The sequence below is a fragment of the Solanum lycopersicum genome, chromosome 9 (assembly GCF_036512215.1).
Source record: "Solanum lycopersicum chromosome 9, SLM_r2.1".
Lineage (NCBI taxonomy): Eukaryota > Viridiplantae > Streptophyta > Magnoliopsida > Solanales > Solanaceae > Solanum > Solanum lycopersicum.
The window spans coordinates 63,775,761-63,798,248 of NC_090808.1; the positions used below are offsets into that span (position 1 = coordinate 63,775,761).

The 22,488-nt window shown below is 32.1% G+C and overlaps 2 protein-coding genes across 4 annotated transcripts; both read left to right on the top strand.

The window, feature by feature from the left end:
* Positions 1-2,759: 2,759 nt before the first annotated feature.
* Positions 2,760-9,599, top strand: LOC101256123 (peptide chain release factor APG3, chloroplastic). Of its 2 annotated transcripts, XM_004247402.5 has the most exons (15): positions 2,760-3,026; positions 3,209-3,265; positions 3,959-4,039; positions 4,130-4,187; positions 4,340-4,443; positions 4,571-4,622; positions 5,426-5,475; positions 5,813-5,878; positions 5,976-6,140; positions 6,407-6,479; positions 6,573-6,705; positions 8,066-8,123; positions 8,708-8,755; positions 9,043-9,126; positions 9,222-9,599. In XM_004247402.5, the coding sequence occupies exons 1-15, from the start codon at positions 2,862-2,864 to the stop codon at positions 9,288-9,290; spliced, it is 1,263 nt and encodes a 420-aa protein (XP_004247450.2). In that variant the 5' UTR covers positions 2,760-2,861; the 3' UTR covers positions 9,291-9,599. The 2 variants fall into 2 exon arrangements, with proteins under 2 accessions (XP_004247450.2, XP_069144901.1); XM_069288800.1 differs by lacking the exon at positions 8,708-8,755.
* Positions 9,600-10,508: 909 nt separating this feature from the next.
* LOC101255830 (uncharacterized) lies at positions 10,509-16,991 on the top strand. Of its 2 annotated transcripts, XM_004247401.5 has the most exons (15): positions 10,547-10,922; positions 11,008-11,080; positions 11,175-11,196; positions 11,279-11,357; positions 11,455-11,487; positions 12,265-12,413; positions 12,564-12,720; positions 13,269-13,509; positions 13,602-13,843; positions 14,707-14,970; positions 15,043-15,153; positions 15,535-15,759; positions 15,826-16,029; positions 16,105-16,281; positions 16,372-16,991. In XM_004247401.5, the coding sequence occupies exons 1-15, from the start codon at positions 10,641-10,643 to the stop codon at positions 16,555-16,557; spliced, it is 2,445 nt and encodes an 814-aa protein (XP_004247449.2). In that variant the 5' UTR covers positions 10,547-10,640; the 3' UTR covers positions 16,558-16,991. The 2 variants fall into 2 exon arrangements, with proteins under 2 accessions (XP_069144902.1, XP_004247449.2); XM_069288801.1 differs by lacking the exon at positions 11,175-11,196 and having other exon boundaries at positions 10,509-10,922; positions 11,008-11,094.
* The last annotated feature ends 5,497 nt before the right edge of the window (positions 16,992-22,488 follow it).

A 22,488-nucleotide genomic window follows, 5' to 3' on the forward strand; every position in this document is an offset into this window, starting at 1 on the left:
AATTATTTGCTTTTAAACAATTTAAAGAATTTACATACATATTAAAACTAAAACTTGCAATTTTATGTGTACATATAGATGGTTTATTCAATTTTACCATGGTTGATCATTTTTTTGATTTTAAAAGTAGATTGTTTATCCTTTTTTTAATTGAAGTGAGTGATCAATTTATTAAGATGACAATTATTTATCCTCAAATAGTCAAGTGAAAAAATAATAAACAAGACAACTAAATTGTTCATCCCATAACTAGTTAGAAGGTTATAAAAAAATAATATTGTCCGACAATTATCTACCTTGATCCAATTACATAATAATTCAAGAATATAATTGAAAAGAAGCTTTTTATAGAGCTATAATCCAAACACAAGATGATGTGAGAAAAAATAAACCAAACAATTGACAAAAATAAAACCTATATTACTAATTCCTACATTATTAATCTATGCATTATGAATCTCTATACCAAACGGTCTCTGAGTGAGCTCTAATAAAAATAGCGTGTATATAGGCTTTATTACTATTTCATGAAGATAGAGTCTCTTTTTGAAAGATGTCAGGCTCAAGGACATTATAATATCCACGTCTCATGAAAAATGTTTATATTTATTTTTGTATTTTTTTCAACATTTTTCAGATGTGACAAAAATATACTAAGAAAGTTACTTAAACTATTCATTTCTATAAAATAATAAAATGATGACACTGATTATCGTCCATTACAAAATCTTGACTTTCATCAAAGTTGAAATATTGTTTAACTTATTTAACATTCAAACAAAAATATCAATATTCACTTGGTATTGTATTTAAAATTATAAAACATCAGATAAATAAATTAATTCAAAATAAATATAAAAACAAAAGGCTACTCCCATTTAATCAAAAGTATTACAGTAAATTTATTTTTTACTTTTTTTGAAAAAATAAATTTGGTGGTCAACATCAAACTCCTTTATAAGTAAAACACTTTTTTCCCTTAAAATTTACTTTTCTCATAAATGTTTACTATTTAGAGAAGACTTTCCTGTTTGGACAAATATTTTAGTAGAAGTTGAATCAGATAACATTTGAATTTGATATTGAAAATTAGTGCGCCATTTGACCATAATAAACAAATATTTTTTTATTTTATTTGAAATTTTGAATTTGTGGCTGGTTTTTTTTTTTCGAAGAATAATTAGAATTGAATTTACCTTTCTCTAGATATGTGTTTTATATTTCTAATTTTTAAAAAGAGGTAAAATCATTTTATTTTGGAAAAAAATATTGAAATACACGTTTTTTTATGTTTTTATTTATTTTTAATATTTTCGTCTATTTTAGAAAACCTCTAAAAAAAATTTATTTATTTAATGTATTCGAACTATATATTAATGTATATTTATAATTCAAGCTAGTATTTATTGTATTTGAGCTACATATTATATATTTGGTTTATTTATAATGTATTCGAGCTAGTTTTTAATGATTTCGAGCTACATATTATGTATTTGAACTGGTTTTAGTGTATCCGAACTACATATTATTTATCCAATTTATGTTATAATGATCTGAAATATTCTTTAATGTATTCGAGCTACATATTATGTATTTGAACTAGTTTTAATGTATATGAGCTATATATTATTTATCCAATTTATGTTATAATGATCTGAAATAGTCTTTAATGTATCCGAGCTACATATTATTTATCCAATTTATGTTATAATGATTTGAAATACTCTTTAATGTATCCGAGCTACATATTATTTATCCAATTTATGTTATAATGATATGAAATACTCTTTAATGTATCCGAGCTACATATCAATGTATTCAGTTTGTGTTACTTTTTAAAGAATTAATGAATTACAAACTAAAGAGTAATAGATTGTAATTTCATATTAAAACTACGTGATTCCTAAAAATTATCCTTCCATTTAGTAACTAGTTATTGTTGTAAAACATACTATTAAACATTTTAAATTTTTTGAAAAAGAATATCTTAAATAGATAATCACATGATATCATAAACTAGATCACATATATGAGTTACTACATACTTAGTACTACTCATCTCAATGTCTTCATCCTTTTGATTATTATTGTCAGGGGGCGGGACACGTTTGGCAGAAAATTATATTATTTACACATAATTAAATTAATTCTTTTTATGTATATATAGTATATGTTGACTCTCCATTGACTTATTCATATGTCTACTTAAAAATTTTGAATCCCCTTGATCAAAATGTTGACTAACATGTCCTATTCTGTCATGCAAGCACATCTCGCTGTCGACAAATGAGGTAAGGAGTTTAATCTGAATTATTGTCACCTTATCTTCCATGACATGATTGGTAAATGGCGAGAAATTGGTAATCATGATTCGTGAGTCTAACTAGGATCGTCAGAAGTTGAATAAGATGATACTTGCTAGTAAGTCATCTATTTATTAGCTAAAAAGAGTGAAAGAACTTGATAAGAGAAGTATGATGAATCACGAGATATATGTAACTAGTAGGAAGAGCTAATTGAAAAGGCTGATCGGAGAGAATTGTTCTATATTATTTTTTAATCTCTTACGTATAAAAATAAAATAGTTATTATATTATAAAAAGACATACAAATTAAAAATATATTTGTTATTATAGTATATTATGTCTAGATAATTTGACGTGCCACATCCACACAAATCGAGCCCATCCATGTTTGGGCCGTGGGCTACTGGGCTTTCTACTATTAAGTCTATACGGGTCCAACCCATTTCCAATTCCGGGTCGCTTCAATTCCCGGTTCTTCTCTCTCGTAAATACACAACCTGTTATCCATTCAAGTTTACAGAGCTGCAAAGTACCACGTCGGAGTAAAAAAGCACCATGAATACTCTAGCTAACTCCGGCTTCACCACTGCCGGAATCTCCACCGCTTGTTCCATTCAGTTTCCAGTACGACGTCGTTGCTCTGGACTTCCCGGTGGAGGATTAGCTTTTATTCGAGCTCCGCCGAACCGTAGTTCTTCTAGAAGAATCATCTGCATGGCGGTACGTATAATTTTTTGAAATATCTACTTCTTTTTAGCTTAGAAGAGTTAGAATGAGTAAACACAAGGAATATTTCCTAAATTTTCGCTAATCAGTGTAAATTTAGGAATTCATTTTTTAGTGAGTTTTCAAGCTTTTTTCTGATAGTAGTCATTTCTAATGTTGGTTGTGGTATATTGCAGGAACCTTATCTAATTAAAAAACTTGATTCAGCTGAGAAAACTTGGAAAGAATTATCGGTATGCCTCTTTCTGAATTTTAATGCTTTTTGAATTTCGGATAGTTCGTTGTCTTCATTTTGAATTTCCAGTTCTATTTACTCTCCTTTCTGGATTTGGAAAATGTAAATGTAAGTGAAAATTACTTCTACTTTAAAGGAAGAGGATCGTGATAGGTTGATGGGATGAATCTAATATTTGTTTAGAAAAAAAAAAATCATACATGGACATAACTAATAGTCTTTGAAATCAAATATTCGGTCTGAATTGAGCGAAAAGGCTATAGAGGATTTATGTTAGTCTGGTATTGAGAAACAGTTTTGATATATCTACTTGTATATTGATGGAGAGGCTTGAATAGAGAGGTTATGGGAAGGGTAGGAAGGATGGAGAGACTGTTTCCAATTGACCCTCGGCTCGAAACAAAAGAGAAGAATTTGAAGCATGGTAGCACAAAAATATGACAACAAAATAACAAGATACATGGCAAATGAAGCAACAAATTATATGATTTGGATACATATATTAATTTATTCAAGCAGTTATAACAGGAAGATAAGGTGAATTAGGTTTCCACAACATGTAATTCGAGACAGGTTCATGTTGGCTGGTTCAAAGTCCAAGCGCATATGAAGTGTTGGAAAATTTGTAAATTTTTTCTTTATAATGTGGAATGTCGACGAATTACATTTAAAACTACTGAAACATTTCCAGGTTAAGCTTGCTGATCCAGATGTGGTCTCAAATCCAAGTGAATATCAGAAGTTGGCGCAGTCAATGTCAGAGCTAGATGAAGTACCTCACTAAATTGTCATTTTATCTCCTTTTTTATTGTTGACAAGATTCACTATATTTTATTCACTTTTGTTGCCTTTTTTGAGCTAGGTCGTATTAACATACAGGAATTACAAGGATTGTGAGAAGCAATTGGAAGAAGCAAAAGGTTATAATCCACTTTTGTGGTAGTCCTAACATTTTCCTGAAAAGATTTTTTATGGCCACATGCTAGTTCTCCCTCCATGATCTCATTATAATGTTTCTGTTTGTAGTAGTTTATTCATACATATATGTGACAACCTCTTCTATTTTTGGCAGCTTTAGCTAAAGAAGCTGGCACTGACGAGGACATGGCTGAGATGGTTGCTTCTGAAATTCAATCCTTGACAGAGCAAATCAAAGAGCTAGAGGAGAAGTTTAAGGTTATTACAGTGCTTCAATTAAAGTATTTTTATTTTACTTCTCTTATTTTGGTTTCTAGATAGTTCTCATATTTAATGTTTTCTATGCATCTTTGTGGTATTATGTTGATATTCCTCATGATGGCAGTTAATGCTCCTTCCAAGTGACCCTCTTGATGCCAGGAATATAATGCTTGAAGGTATATTATAATCTCACTTTGCCTTATTCTCTTGATTTGTTTGTACAATTTTCTGCTCTGCATCTTAGTTTCAGATTCATTAACTCCAACCGATAATTAAGTTATCCAGATAATAATAAAGTAGAATATTCATCAGAAAAAAATACACGAGGCTTTTCTTGAGATTTTTTTCGAAGTGAAACAAAAGATGAGGTTATAGTCTCTGTTACTCTATCTCACTAAAATTAATTGACCTTGACTGGTTCTCAATGAGGTTAAGAGGAAGTATTTCAAATCTGAGAAAGTGGCAAAGTTAATGAAAAGATTCACATCAAAGTTGAGTTGCTATAAGTTAATACTATTATATTTTCTTAAATTGTTGGAAGAGAAAACTTCTCCAATATAGGAGATTGCTCATATTTTTGTTACGGGATAAAATGGGAAGTAAGTCAATTGAAACATGACTGGGCACCACATGCTTCATTGAGTATCCCTTTTAATGGCACATTTAGTTTTTTTTTTTTTTAGGAAGATGACATAATGGCCACATTTAGTTTTACATTTATATTTATTGCTATTTTGATGAAATCGAGAACAACATACCAATTGTTTTGCAAGTCCTCTAGAAGTTGTCCAGCTTATAAATCTTTGGGTGTGGCATGATTACCACTAGCACATCAGTAGCTACAAAGGAACTTAAGGGTTAGCCAGCATGTGATGCGTGTCTGCTTGATTTTGATTTCTGTCACTCCTAATTATTAAGATATCTTTTTCACAAAAGCTTTAATTCTGGGTATAGGTGTCTTGACTTTTTTGTCTTGCAGTCAGGGCAGGTGCTGGTGGGGATGAGGCTGGAATTTGGGCTGGTGATCTTGTAGGTACATGTTCCCTTAGTCCTTCTGGATTCTTCTATATAGATTTGATACTTTTTCAGATACTGGAAAAAGAAAAGTTTAATCTCTGCTCATTCTACTCTTGGTACTTTTAACAGTGGCATGAGTTAGACAGTACTATGTTGCCTTATAACATATGACCTTTATGGGTCCAAAGTGCAATACCTTACATTCCACCAACCAATATAGAGTCCTTAAAGTGTTATTTCATCTGCTGAGCTATAACTGAAGTGGTTATTGCTTCCAATATCGTGAAATGAAGTACTCAGATCTCATTGCTTGGTACACTTATTTCTTCTTTGCTTTGACATCATTTAGGTGCGTATGTATGAGAAATATAGTGAACGGAACTCTTGGAAGTTTGCTCCAATCTCTTGCTCTGAGGTAAATATGAGCTAAATTCTAATTGACATCTACTTCTTCATTTTCAAAAAAGAAATAATTTCTTCCTCTAACCTATTAAACATCATTTTTGTTCAAGGCTGAAAAAGGAGGATTTAAAACATATGTAATGGAGATCAAAGGCAACCGAGTCTATAGTAAATTGAAATATGAATCTGGTGTTCATCGAGTTCAACGTGTACCACTAACAGAAACTCAAGGCCGTGTTCACACTTCTACTGCAACAGTTGCTATCATGCCAGAGGTCAGTTATCCACATGTTCACTCAAAATTATCTCCTATTTAGTCTAGCTTAATATGACCATCTTTTTTAGTGAGAAGTATTGAAAACAGCCTTGAAATTGGCTCAAATTATTAGTTTCGTCCCTGAACACTTCCAATTTTACCTAGATTTTCCATCATTTTCTTTTAAGTGTTTTTCCCCAAATATGCCTAGGTCTTTTCAGTTCCCTGTTGTTCTGCAGCTGTTATTTCTTTTGGTTTCATTCTTGATATATTATATTGTTTCAGGCTGATGAAGTTGATGTGGAAATTGACCCGAAGGATATAGAACTAACAACAGCACGTTCTGGTGGTGCTGGAGGTATATGATGATTCAACTTTCTTGTTCTTCCCTATGCATGAACTTCTTGTGCTTATGGACATGCATATATTAATGCATGATTATGCTATGCAGGGCAGAATGTTAACAAGGTGGAGACTGCAGTTGATCTTTACCATAAACCAACAGGAATTAGAATCTTTTGTACTGAAGAAAGGAGTCAGCTTAAAAACAAGAATCGTGCTTTTCAACTGTTGAGAGCAAAATTGTAAGGGACTTGATTCATATATAAATTTTTTGCTTAATGGAGTTGCTGAACTTTTATCGTATAGAAATAAAAGATTAAAAACAGAATTGCTCAACTTAGATATGAATGAAATTAGTCCTATAGATTAGGTGAGAAGCCCTTGCTTGTAAGTTGACCTCTTCTGAGAGCAACTAGATAGGTTTGCTTGAGAAAATGATATATTTACTGATGCGAACCTGAAGTACTGCTTTCTAGATCCTATAAAGAAAGTTTCTGGTGTTTGAACTGTTTACTATGTCTGGTCACCGAAACGGATCCAGAAATTAAATTTAAGGGGTTCAGCTTTTAAGATTTTCCAGATTGAACTCATTGTACAATTAAAATCATGGGTTCAAGCCCTAATATTTGTTGAGGTTTTAGTAGGTTATCCATGCTCCATGTTGAAAGTTATGGGTTCAGGTGAACCTGTTGCCAAAAGGTTACATCTGCCCGTGTCTGGATCTTTACTTCAATTCTGCAGAATAGTTTTATTTGCATGTCAAAAATTTCACTGTTTAGAACACCTTCATTTGCTTGTTTAAGAGTGGATGTCAGATATGCTTTTCATGAAGCATGTGGTATGTGTTCTTCATCTAGATAACCTTGCCATATATAATATGTGAACTAAAGAAACCTACGTGATTAAGGAAGAATTTATTAGTATTTGGCTATGTTCTATGACAAATATAAGTCCATATACTAACTTTCACGTTTCCAATGCATCAAACAATAAAGGTCTATTGTTACCTGATTCAAAAAAAATAAAGTAAAAGGTCTATTATTGTTAGCCTTATATCCTTTAGGCATGGTGATGGTTTGACACTCATGTGCACTTATGGAAGTCCACAAGTCTACGTGATTTGGGGTTGTCAAGATTTTGGTCACTGGCTGATAGAGCCCGTGATCGATCGATCAAGACAATCACTGGAAGGAAACTTGTCCAAGAGCTGATGACCCCTCTGTGTCATCCCTTTTCTTGTTGATCTTCTCCATTTGACAATTTTTATGATGGTCATATGCATATATGAATCTCTACATAATTTTACCTTGCAATGAAATATGTCTGTAGTTTCAGACTACACTATCTGCTAGTGAACTAGAACCAAATTCTTATGGGTCATAAAATTCACCGGAATAGCTGTCTAGGCTGAAGAGCCATGGACAGTCTACATAGTTCCATGTATGTATCATCTTTTTACATTGGTACATTCATGTTTTCATTACTATGTATGCATTTTCTTTATACTAACACAAGGTGATATTTATGTAAATTTTTACCATGTCCATAACTTCTGGAATTACTATTATCTGTGCACGGATATGACTTGTGGCGTTCTTCCAGGTATGAGATTAAGGTGAGGGAGCAGCAAGAGTCAATAAGAAATCAGAGAAAATTACAGGTAAGATGACTAAACCTTCATATCGTTGATCTAGCCTACTCAAAATGCAGTAGGAAGGGGACACTCAGATCAACATGCTTGGCACCATATTTTTTATGTTTTCTTTTAAATGTCCTAATCTAAAATGATATCCATATGGAACATATAGGTTCAAGTAGCTTACATATATCTACCTGCTAATCATATAAATTCTAATATATATCATCACTACTGCAAACCTTTCATATTGATATAGTGTCTGTGACAGTCACAGATACGTACATGTTGAGGAAATGGGTTAACACAGCCTTTTACAATTTGAATGGAAGAAAATGACCCTGCAAAGATCTCTTACGTGTAAAATAAAGAATTATAGGTAGATTTGGCATAAAACTGAATTGTAATGAGCCACAAAACCAATTGACCTGTATATGTTATAATTGTTTCCTGGATTTATATAACATGACCAAGTTAATACAAAACATTTTTTATATGGTCAATTTTAAGCCTTGTGATCTCTTAAATTTTCGTATTAGATTAAAAAGCACGAGGACAAGATATCTTGTTAATTTTCCTTATTAGACTCTTTATATATACAATGACAGGTAGGTACTGGTGCTCGGTCAGAAAAAATTCGGACATACAACTACAAGGTAATTAAGCCATAATGCCTTGAACTGAAAAGTGTACGTGTTATTCCCCAAATGAAACTTTTGGCATCCAATTAATGATTATGATGGTATAATATCCTACCACAATCTCAAACTGCAGTTTTTGTTCATAGAAACAAGTACTTTCACCGAATATGGAAAACTTTGAACGTTGTGTTTATCCTGATTTAAAAAATGATGGTACTAGTGAAGTATACTCATGGTTCTGCATTCTTTTGAAAGATGGGGATCTTTTCATCCTTCTGATCTGTTTTCTCTGATGTTTACAGGACAATAGGGTCACTGATCATCGTCTAAAAATGAACTTTCCGCTTATGACGTTTCTTGAGGGTGACATCGAGACGGCCGTTCAGGTATGTTACTTTGCTATAAGTAGCTATTTGGAAACCCTCAATGGGATGGTAATAATTCTCATTAAGACTGTCAAGCTAATTTCGTCTTTGCGCAGTCTTGTGCTACTTTGGAGCAACAAGAGCTGCTGCAAGAACTTGCTGAATCTGCTAGCGCACCTGCTTGATAATTTTCAGTCCTCTGTTTTCGCAAGAAGTTCTATTTCTTCCTTCGTGGAACACTTTTCGCGCAAATCCCGATGGGTCCTCGGATCAGCATTGTTTAAATGGACCGTAAGGATATCATTCTTGTTAGAATTATTGTCAATATGGTGTTAGTACAAAAGAATGAGGAGATCTACTGCTGAACAGGGGCTCTCTCAGATCCATTTTTTTGGAACTCATAACACTTCAACAAGAAGTTCATCATTAAAAATCAATGTATTTCTTGTGTATATTTCCTTCATCAATCTGAAAATCATTATATTGCTTGTGCATATTTCCCTCACTTTTGTTTCTTGGTTTCTTCTTCATGCTTGCTTGGTTTTATCATCATACTTGCTAAAAGAATGCACTTTGAAATAAAACATACCCAAGTTGAATTGGCTTATAGTTGACAATCATTTGAAAGCAAATGAATTTACCTTATATATACCATTGATATTCGGTAATGAGACAAATGATGAAAAAAAATGATATGAATGCTCCCGTAATTTTATTATCATGACAAAGCTAATGATACTGGATTAATTTAAATTTAATATATAATCAATCCTTAAAACTTAATTAGGAATATTTCATTACACGCTTGAACTAAACTTTATTTTAATTATTTAAATTACTTCAACTTTTAATAAAGTATTTCAGTTAGATTACGTACACAACTTTTAAATCACTCATTTTGTTTTAATTTATGTGCTATCTTTTAGATTTTGATATTCGAATATATTAATTGATCCTAGTGAGACAAAATCAGGAAAAAAATCAATTGGAATAAAAGAAATCAGTAAAAAAGTACCTCGCTGATCTCATAAATTAATCACCGAATTGGATCAACAAATGGGTGAATTTAAAGATCGCGCATCAATGGATCATCAACTTCGTTCAAGAAAAACCAAACTTGTAGTTATTTTTATTGACAACAATGCGATTAAAGATCTTTGATTGTTTTAAAAAATATTAAAGATTGCATGAGCAAATTCTGATTAAATTTTAAATTGTTTGACTTTTGAAAAATGAAAAATGATACATAAAATAAAATAATTTTAATCAAATTTCATAGACTCTCAAAAATTAAAATCTCAATCAAATTACAGCTGTTTAACTCATGAAAAATAAAAAATATCACATAAAATAAATAAAATTCTAATTATATTTAAATTTTTTAACTCTCGAAAAATAAATAAAAGTTCGTTAATAAAACGTATGTTACGAGATGAGCACTACTGGCACCGTTTAGCCGCAGATTTCTTCAGTAGCTGCAACGTGTCGAACTGGCTAGTCAATCATCATCACCAGTGAATCCAACAATCCTCCAAATGGCATGGAGGTTCGCACCATTTCTTCATATAAACCCCAAATTTTCCACCATTTTTGCTTCTGCAAATTCATCTTCTATGCTCAATAAACTCTTGATTTCTTCATCATCTTCCTCATTTCGGTACTTGTGTAAATCAACTAAGCCCTTTTTTCGTGTTCTTCCCATGGCGGAACAACAACAACAATCATCATCACTCAGTACTTCTTCCCATACCCATAAACACACCAATCGTCTCGCTTCTGAACATAGTCCTTACCTTCTTCAGCACGCTCATAATCCGGTACTCATTCGATTATTTTAAACAAAAATAGTTCAAATTGAAAATTTTATGCACTGATTTTTACTTTTTATTTCGTTATGGGAAGGTTGATTGGTATCCATGGGGTGAGGAAGCGTTTGCTGAAGCTCGTAAAAGAGATGTCCCAATCTTCTTATCAAGTCGGTGATTTTTTGTGTTTCGTTACATTTAATATTGAGCTTGTTTCAGTAATATTGACATATTTTATCTTCCATGTTGTTTTTTGGTTTGAAGTTGGTTACAGTACATGTCATTGGTGAGTTTTTTTGATTTTTTTTTACTTGGAGAGGTCCTAGAAATTAGTATAATGGAAGACTAATGCTTTATTCATTGTTAAGGTGTCATGTTATGGAAGTTGAATCTTTTGAAGACGAAGAGGTAGCCAAATTGCTAAATGATTGGTTCGTTAGCATCAAGGTGAATCTGGAAGTTTTGTTCATGTTAATTATATCTTGAGCTACATATATTTGGATAATAATAGATTTTTTTGTTACCTTTACTTGTATATGGACAGGTTGATAGAGAGGAGCGTCCAGATGTTGATAAGGTAGAATTATTTACTGAATTATGCTTGAATTGCATTTATAATTGGTTCTTTTTTGAACTTGTTTCTTGGATTAAATCAAAATCATTCCAGTTGAACTTGCATTGATATGATATCTTCATGTAGGGATATCTTTCTAAACTATTTTGTATTCCCAGCATTTTTCAGCTCTTTTCTTTTTTCTATTTCTTTGGATTCAGTTAGTTAGTTGTTCTTTTAAGTTTTGGTTAATCTTCTCTTTTGTTTAAGCTGTTGAAAGCTAGATCCTTATGAGGTTTATTATGCATAGCTAATAATAACAGTCACTGTTTAAATGAGCAAACAAATAATATCCCTTTAGTTGCCAGAGAAGGGTTACTGTGGATCTTAATCTTTTTCATGTACCACACAAGTAGCTAAGACCTCCCAGGTACTAAGAGTGCTCTCACTACCACTAGTAGACGTCAGCTTGTTGGGTCTTTCCTGTACCAAGAACGAGGAAGATACAAATAAATGGAAACAATAACTATATATGGCTCTTGGCCCGATATAATTACATGTGTATTTATTGATGCTCTAGGTTATTTTCGGTAATCCTCATTTTAGTAACATGCTCTTTGGAAATGACTTGCTGCAATCACTTTCTTGGTTATCTGATGAGCAAACCGTGAATGCTTGAGTCTTTGCAACGTGATTAGATTGGCAATTTATTGACTAAGCTTGATTTCAGTGATTATTTGATTTTCAATTTGCCAATAGTGATGCTATCAGCGTTGAGTAGCTTAATTTTGGTTCTCTCAGGTGTACATGACATATGTGCAAGCCTTATATGGTGGTGGTGGTTGGCCACTAAGTGCCTTCCTTTCACCTGATTTGAAGCCTTTGATGGGTGGGACTTACTTTCCACCAGAGGACAAATTTGGAAGGCCGGGATTTAAAACTATACTTAGGTGTGTTCATTCTGTACTTTCAGATTAAGTGGTTCAACTCAACTATTAAGTATGAATGGCATTTTTCTTAAACTCAATTGCTGTCGAGCAGCATCAATGTTCAATTTAAACTTCTGAGAATATTCCTGTGTACTTCATCATCATGCTTAGGAAAGTGAAGGAAGCGTGGAATAGCAAGAGAGATACGCTTATCCAGAGTGGGGCATTTGCAATAGAACAATTATCAGAAGCCTTGGCGGCAACTTCAACATCAAATAAGCTCTCAGATGAGGTTCCGCAAACCGCTCTGCGTAAATGTGCTGATCATGTAAGATTTCTGAAAATCTGTTGTTGAGTTTTCTTTGCATGTGGTGGCAAACTGGTTATTTGGAGTTAAGAGCATGTTTGGATTGGTTTATTTTAAGTGCTTCAAGTCTAAAAAGCGTTTAAGCACTTTTGGAGTGTTTGGATGAATTAAAATGGTGCTTATAAGCACTTGATTTTAAGCTAAAATGATTAAAATAAGCCAAAAGCTAAAAGTCAATCCAGGCAGGCTCTTAGTTACGAGAAGAACCACAGTATGCTTGAGAGACCTTTTACTTTCTCCTATATCTTCTCTATTACTGCTATCCTTTTCATTAAAACACTTCAGAATTCTTCAGATTACTCACGATAAATAATGCCCCTTTTCTCTGGGTAGTCAATCCTCAGTGTGGCAAGTCTTTCTCTGACTTGATCATATGACATCTTTGCATGTTCTTGAAATTTGACCATCAGAATGCTAGTTTTAAGGATTTAATTTCTCAGTTCTCAATATATGTGGTGTTGTTAATGATGATGGTCTTAACTTCCATATGTCATCAACATGTGCTACAGCTGGCGGAAAGTTATGATTCAAAATATGGTGGTTTTGGTTCTGCACCCAAATTTCCCAGGCCAGTTGAGATGCAGCTGATGCTTTACGACTCAAAGAGGTCTGGAGAGACTGGAAACTCAGGTGAAGCCAAGAATGCTCTAAAAATGGTCTTATTCACTTTAGAGTGCATGGCAAGGGGTGGTATCCATGATCATGTTGGTGGTGGTTTTCACAGATACAGTGTAGATGAATGCTGGCATGGTGAGCTAATTCTTTATCTATCTGTTCTGATATTAATTTTAAATCCAATTTTGTTGTTCAATTTATGAGTGTTCCTTTCCTGCTTCTTGCAGTTCCACATTTCGAGAAAATGCTATATGATCAAGGTCAACTTGTTAATGTCTATCTGGATGCCTTTTGTATTACAAAGGATGTGTATTATTCAAGTTTGTCTCGTGATATACTTGACTACCTGAGAAGGGATATGATTGGTCCAAGTGGTGAAATATTTTCGGCTGAAGATGCTGATAGTTATGAATCTGAAGGTGCCTCACGGAAAAAGGAGGGTGCTTTCTATGTCTGGACTAGTACTGAGGTACTTATAACTTCCAACTGTTTTATCTTCTATTTTTTGAGTAGTATCTTTCTTGTTTTGTTGTTTAAATTTCGGGTATTCACACATGGATAAATCATTGGTGGCTGATCATCTTCTTGACTATACATATGGAATAGTTGACCTCCAGCTTATATTGTGTCTTAATATCTAGCTCCATATGTTGCAAATCTTTGTAGTTTGGAGAAAGCTCTGATATGGTTCTGGAAAAGGACTATGTGGTATAGCAATTTAGTAGTCAGCTTGACTCATGAAACTGGAACATTAAATTGTGAACTTAGAATCTGATTGTTCAATGAATTTGATTATTCTATAGAAATTCATACGCATTGAATATTGATCTATAGTTAGATTATCCGTGGAAGTGTCTGAAATAAAATGGCATGGAAGGTCAACAACCCAGCCTACTTGTAAGTTGGACACTGGGCACATCCAATTTTGATGCAAGGTCAGCTATATCTAAATTTGCAGTGATGCTATATCTAAATTTGCAGTGATCCTTTTCTTTAATCAGATCACAAATTATGTAATCTTACCAAGTAGCTCTTCTCGCCAAATAGGTTGCATAAATCCTGTTTATTCTCAACTGCTGTCATGGAAAGTGTCAATTACTTCAAAAAGAGTCCAGTTGTCAGACATGCTAAACAGTTTGATCGATGCTTAGCCCAATCTACATATAGGAAAGACAGTTTTTAACAGAAATATAGTCTTGTAGGACATGGTTCCTTGCAGTTTAAAAAGTAAAAATAAGGAACCGGTACCCACCAAGAGAAATATGTGTGCCTCAATTTTCTGCCAATGTTGAGCTTGGGTGTTTACTTTATCTTGGTTCCATCTTACTGAAGGTCGACAACATAGTAGGCGAGCATGCAACACTCATCAAAAATCACTACTATATAAAACCCTCAGGTAATTGTGATCTTTCAAGAAAGAGTGATCCACATAATGAATTCAAGGACAAGAACGTGCTAATAGAAAGAAGTACTACTTCTGCACTGGCATCAAAACATGCTTTGCCTGTTGAGGAGTATCTTGATATCCTAGGGAATGCTCGCCTAAAACTTTTTGATGTGAGGTCGAAACGTCCCCGACCGCATCTGGATGATAAGGTATATTATTTTTAAGCAATTGTAAATTTTATTTTCATTATGTTTAGTATGATGAGTGATCTATTCTTATAGGTTATTGTATCATGGAATGGACTAGTGATTTCATCTCTGGCCAGGGCGTCAAAAATCCTGAAGGGAGAACCAGAGGGAACAAGATTTTACTTTCCAGTAACTGGCACCAATGTAAGATTTCAGAGCCACCTTTAAGTTTAAGAGACACGTTCAGTCTGATAAATACGCGACACATGACACACTTGTTTAGTCTCAGCAGATGTGGAAAATTGTGGGCTGGTGGTGGTAAATTTTTTGTTAAAGGCTCTTAATTTCGGTATGTTTAACGAAAATACGAATCCTCTTTGTCCTCCAATCGTGTGCATCTTAAACCAAAATCTGTGTCACTGTATTTGTCTCTGTCCATTAGTTAAGCTTTTTTTTTGGTAATAAAGTCTCATTATTGCAAAGTATATTGTTAGACATTTAGTCAACTGGACGTTCTAGATTAAGTACTGTTAGCTGCAATTACTTTTCTGTTGTTTTCTTAATTATTTTTCTTGTTATGTTCAGCCCAAGGAGTACATGGATGTCGCTGAGAAAGCAACATATTTTATTAGGAAACACCTTTATAATGAACAGACGCGCAGGCTCCAGCATAGCTTCAGGAATGGTCCCTCCAAAGCGCCTGGATTTCTAGATGATTATGCATTTCTAATAGCAGGTCTACTGGATCTTTATGAATTCGGCGGTTCAGTCTTCTGGTTGGGTTGGGCACTAGAACTTCAGGAGATACAGGTAAGGAAATCCAGGATCTTCTGGTGAATGTGCAAGTCCTGATTACTGTTGAACTATTCTTTGCAGGACGAGTTATTTCTCGACAAAACCGGAGGAGGTTACTTTAACACAACTGGTGAAGATCCTTCTGTTCTTCTACGTGTGAAAGAAGATCATGATGGGGCTGAGCCTTCAGGGAATTCCGTTTCTGTGATTAATCTAGTGAGATTGGCCTCTATGGTTGCTGGTGAAAAATCAAAACTTTACAGAGAGACCGGAGAACATGTCCTGGTACATATGCATCTTACATTGACTATGTAATCCTTGTATTGTGTCCAGTAGTTTTTTAACCTTTGCATATAATAGGCGGTTTTTGAGAAGAGGTTGAAAGAAGCAGCTGTTGCTGTGCCACTGATGTGCTGTGCAGCAGATATGCTGGCTATTCCGTCCAGAAAGCAAGTAGTTATAGTCGGAGTGAAGTCTTCTGAGGAGTTTGAAAGCATGGTTACCGCTGCTCATGCAGCATATGATCCTAACAAGACGGTAAGTACTTTACTTGTAGTAGCTATGAACCGTTCACATCACATCGTACAACTATGGATTTCATTTCTGACTAGTACTGACTCTGAATAGGTGATCCATATCGATCCCAAGGATGCAGAAGATGTGGCATTTTGGGAAGAAACTAATAGAAATATTGCTCTGATGGCGAAAAACAATGCTGCTGCGGACAAAGTGGTAGCCCTTGTTTGCCAAAACTTCACATGTAGCCCTCCAGTCAGTGACCCGAAAGCTCTTGAATCGTTGCTCTCGCAGTAGATAAACTTCTAAAAGCAGTTCAAGAGTGTACATAAAGTGACGAAAAACTGGAGAGGCGGAGATCAGTCTTGAATCGTTGCTCTCGCAGTACTAAAAGTAGTTCAAGAGTGTGTACATAAAGTGGTGAAAAGCTGGAGAGACGGAGATCCGTCGTTGGTTATGCGTAGCAATAAGGCTCTGTATGGTGGTTCTGAGTTCTTGTGGATCAACTGATCATTATACTGTAGTTCATTAGTTCAAAGTAATGTAGATGAGAGCTAGAAATTAAGTTCACTTTTTGAGTTTAATGAATGCTTACACTTGTATAGTTAGGTCAATCCTGGTATTGGAGAATATTTATAAGTTTATTTTTAACATTAATAGTTGGAATAAATGCAGAAGGTTGTGTAAATTTAGTAGTTTCCTTTCATGGAAGGAGGTTGATTAGCGGGTAAGTTATTCATGTATTATATTAAATTTTGTATAAATTATATCATGTTTGTAATTTAGGAATTTAAATAATTAATTAACTAATAACATCAGTAGTTTGGAGTTGATTTATCTTTATTTTATACTCGATAAAAGATGGAGCAACTAATTTATGAATAAACAATTGATGTGTAATTAATTTTTATTTGATATTAAATAATTAATAGATGTTTTCAAACTATTCGAATATTCGTTTGTTTTTATTTGCTTGTTTATATTTTTTTTAGTTGTTTTTATTTACTTGTTAATTTTGATAAATTAAGAAAAGATAATTTTTTTTCTATTTTATTTTCATTTAAATTTCTTAAAAAATTTTAAATTTTAATTTATTCTTTTTGAAATTATAATTGATAAGGATAAAATTGTTCATTTCACTGTATTAGTTATTATTATTTTAAATTATTATTTTAATATGTGCGTTATTTTCTAACGTTGATAACTACATGGGAAAGAGTATTATTGATTTACTTTTATAATATTGCAGTTTATGTACAGCACAATAATTTGTTATAATTTTGTCTTCTTACTATTTTTGGGTCCTTCAATGTTTTTTACTGTTTGGCATATTAGACAGAATTTATCAAACACATAACTCGTGTGTTTTAGATTCTCTTTCATACTATTTAGCTACTTTTTGCTTCTTCCTCACTTTAAAACATTATCCAATGGGTTCTATTGTTTTTTTTTTCATTCATTTTTACTCGTTTACAATATAACAATAATAATATATTTAATATAGCACAATGAAATTTAATAAATGCTACTTTATTATTTTAATTTACGTGATAATATTTAATTTGATATTATTTTTTTTTTAAAAAAAGATTTTTTAGATGTGTTGTCTAATACACTTTTTGAGACAAATTTTAAGTATAGTAATATGTTATTCTTTTTGTAAATGACTAAAAATAAAAGTATATCACGTAGGATAAAAAGCCTATTAATTTTCTAACATTTAGGTGACTTATAATATATATTTATTGTTTTAAAAAGGTATAGCTATGGACATGGAAAGTACTTCAATTGCTACTTTCACTTTTAAAATATATTTGAAATATTGTGTTATTTTAAATTTAAGAAAGAATTAATTGTTATTATTTTATTTTATTATTATATCCTAAACTGTTCAGAATATGAATAGTCAGATTTAAATTTCATAATTCCAATAACAAAATAAATATTTATTACATAATTTTTTTAGGTACAAACTATTTAAGTACATATCAGACAGGTAAAACAAACTTTTTAAAAAAAAAGTACAATCGAACTACTTAGAAGTTGCCAATCGAACATAAGTAAAAAACATTTGCGTAACAAAAAAAAAAACAAAAAAACAACAACTTACTCATCAAATCTTAATTAGAGATTCGAAATCGTTTTTACAAGAAGCACTATATACACTTTTAAAGTGGTACTTTGAAAATGATTTTGGATGTAGAGGCGGAGATTAAGAGTTACGAGTTTTAAATTTTAAAACAGAAGATTGATGGTAGAGTTTGAACTCACATCACTAATGTGAAAGGGTATTTTTACCACTCTTTCTTATAGAGAGAGACAGAGAGAGACAAAGAGTCCGGAGTCTAAAGGGTATAAAATATAAATAAAAATTCTAAAATGGTATATAAAATTTTATATTAATCAAAACGGCAAAATCGCTGGAACAACAACAATTTGCTCCACCGGAAAAAGCAAAATCGCTGCTACTGCAGCGATTTTGCAAAATGTGATTTTTTTTTAAAAAAAATTCAAATCGCTATCTAGGCAGCGATTTTCAATTTTTTATAAAAAAAATTATTTTTAGCGATTTTCATTTTTTTATTTTTTTTTCTTGCTGTCATTTTATAAAATAAAAAAAGAAAAAATTTAAAGAAAATTGCTGCCCTGACAGCGATTTTCAGTTTTCTAAATAAAAAAATTTATACCATTTTGATTAATATAAAATTTTATATATCGTTTTGAAACTTTTGTTAATATTTTCTAGCCTCTAGGCTCCGAACTCTATATATATTTATTATTAATTTAATTTTCTAGAGTCTACGGAAAAAAGCTAGTGGGTCCTTCAAAACTCATAACCCCCACGTAGCTCCACCTTTGTTTGCATAGTGAATATTTTCTTTTATTTTTCATTCGGTATATGAAATTCGCATTGCATAATTCATTCTAAAGTGTTGCTTCCAATGAAAAAAAATTCATATTCAATATTCAAATTTGAAACGTCTAATTAAGAATAAAACAATCCTACTATATAGCCCCGTCAAATTTCAGCATATACTTCCAATTACTATAAGATGAAATAGAGAGAAGCACAAGACTAGTGTCTATTCCAGATGTGTCCATCGTGTTAACATTATGGTCCCAAACATATATTTAAGTATTTTTAATTATTATCGAACGAATATTACAATTTTAAATATATCATAATATTTTTTAATTGCTCTTTCTTTTACTAGTCGATCAAGAATGTAACTTGATTTTGCATTTCGTATGTGTGTTTGATAGTTTAAATTCACTATTAATATTTACTAGTCAAACTAATAAGTGATAGAAATTCACACAACTAACATATGTGACGAATTTAATAATAAAATTTAAACATTAAATATAAAAACAAATAATCTACATTTCCTCTCTTCGTTACCAAAAAGGGAAACATAACACTTGTAAATTGTAGTGTAAATTTGTAATGTATGTGTTAAAAGGTATATTGTTAGTTTAGTTCTTATTTATTTAATTTAGCATTATATTCTTAGTTTAGTTCGTATTTATTTGATTTAACACTACTGACTTTCAATTATACTATCTGAGTGAATCTTTATTTTCTTAAAAAAATATTTAAATTGAAAAAAGCAAGAATAATTATATAAAGAAATTTTAAAAAATATTTTATATATATATATATATATATATATATATATATATATATATATATATATATATATATATATATATATATATATTAAACACATTAACTTTAGTATTGTCTTTGATAATTAGTTGTAGTTGACCATCAAGTCTCATTCTCAAACTTCCAAAAAGTTACTATTTCGTGTCCCAAAATACTAATAAGTCGATCAAAAAATAAAATGTTCTTCAAAAAATGTAATACATATCATATATAAAAAATAATAAAAAGTTTAAATAATAATTATATTAAATCTGACACCATAATATTCTGAAAATAAAAATAATCTCGTGAATAATTTCTGAATAAGTACTTACTAGGTACTAGCCATCGCTTTTGACTAGTACTAACATAATTCTTTGTAATATATTAGAAAACTATAATTAACCATCTTTTATTTTAAGAAAATATATGGATAAATACCAAATGAAATATATAACTTTTTTACAAAATGTAAATTTGTTTTAATTTTGACGAATTTGAACTATACTCTTATTTTCCTAGTGGATGGATAATCCTGAATCATATTCTATTATTGTCCTACTTTTAATAATGATAGTTATGATTATTCAAGTAATAGAATAATAAATGCATAACTGCAACTATTTCGAGGATTAAAAATTATTGGCAATAATTGTAACATGAACTATTAAGATGAATCTTGCAAAAAAAATTTAATTTTTGGTATGTTTAATTTTTCATTGTTTCTTTCTCAATCAAACTATTTAATTTTATTAATTAGACTTTCTATTAATTTTAACTCTGGTTCTTGACCTAAGATAGTTAATTATTCTGAATCTATATTTATTGTTATCCTTTGCTAATTCACATCTCTCTCTCGAGCAAGTCTTGAATATGGGTGAATTCTAATGCGTGCATTCGTTAAAAAGCGAACAAATCGAAGATAACAACAATACATGTATATTGATTTTGGATTACTTTGTATTTAACCTACTTCGTTATCCAGTCATGATTCCTACAACCCTAGTTACGATGCGTAGTTTCTCATGATCGTAAGAACACTAAAAAGAATTGATGTCGAACTCATTTTTTTTTTCAAGTAAAAAGTAATTTTTTGTATTGCCATTGTTAATAGAGCATACAGATGAAGAAGGAGGACTAGGCCTGGCCTTCTTCAGTATAAATTGCATTTGTAAGCCTTTTAGGCTAATAAGCAAAAAATTGGGCTGACACAACAATAAAATTATTTTTTCATGGCGGATCAAAGATGATAGCACCATAATTTTTCCTCCTGATTCTAAAAGATGGTATTTGTCATCTGTCAATGTTAAGTAGACCTATAATTTGTCTAGGTAAAGAGCTATAGTTAGTATAGATACAATTTTTTCCACTCTTGTAGCTCAAGGACGCTAGCTTGTTAGCAACCTTGTTAGCTACCCTCATACAGTGAGTAGTATGAATATGGTGAGTGTCCAGTAAAAACTTGATTTTGCTAATATTGTGTCTTCAATTTTCCAAGGGCTTTGCCAGGTGCCCTGAATACAGTTCTGAAGTAAGAGGGAATCGGTTTCCCCAATGATCCTAAGGTAACCATTTTGAATGCACCAGTTAAGACCGAACAAGAGTGCATTGGCTTCTGCACAGTTGCTATCGCCTTTCCCTAAAGGTATACAAAACGCCATAATTACCTTGCCTCCTTGTCTCTCACTAACCCTCCTCCTCCGCAATTTCCTTCTATACATGAACCATCGATATTAAGTTTGACAAAAAGATGTAGTGATTTTTCCCATTTAACAGGAGTAGAGATGGTCTCCACCTAAAAGGTGAATAAAGTTATGTCAATCATCCGGGAAGGAAATTTTAGGGAACTGAAGTTTGGAGTGTTGAATGATATTAAGGTTGATCAAAGTGGTAGATTTATGCAATGAGAGTTTTTCATCTTCATACTTTACTCCATATTGGATCTTTACAGTTCCCACATAATAATAGGAGGCATAATCTTAGTGGTGTATGAAGCTATAGAATTCTTGCATTTGTAATTCTAGAAAGAGTTTAAAAGGCTTCTCAGAGATGTTGTCCTAGGATTGATGCCTAGAGCTTTTGCATAGAAGCTCCAAATCTGTTCAGCAAAGTATCCAGAAAAGAAAATATGCTCAGCCGATTTTCCTATTGGTCTTCTATTGGCGCCTGCACAACAACAACAAATGGAAACAATGTTAATTTCAAGTCTTGATATTTTGTCTTCAGTTGGAAGTTTGTTATTGATGGCTCTCCAAGTCAAGAAATTTAATTTAAAAAGGACTTTGGAAAGCCATATTTTTGAGTCAAATTGAGAAATAGGATTTTTCTCCCTGATAAGTTCCCAGGCAGTAGAAATGGTGAATTTTCCAGTATCATTGCACGTCCAGAAAGGTTTATCATCTATATTCGAGGTAATAGATATGTGTTGGTTGACAATGGCTTCCTTAACATTGTCGGCAATTGATGCTCAAGGTTATTCCAGTTACATTACCCATGTCTTAGCACCTCAATACATTTAATGTTCTGGTAAACATTGATGTCCTCCAAAACCATGTATAGAGGGACAATACTTAACCAAT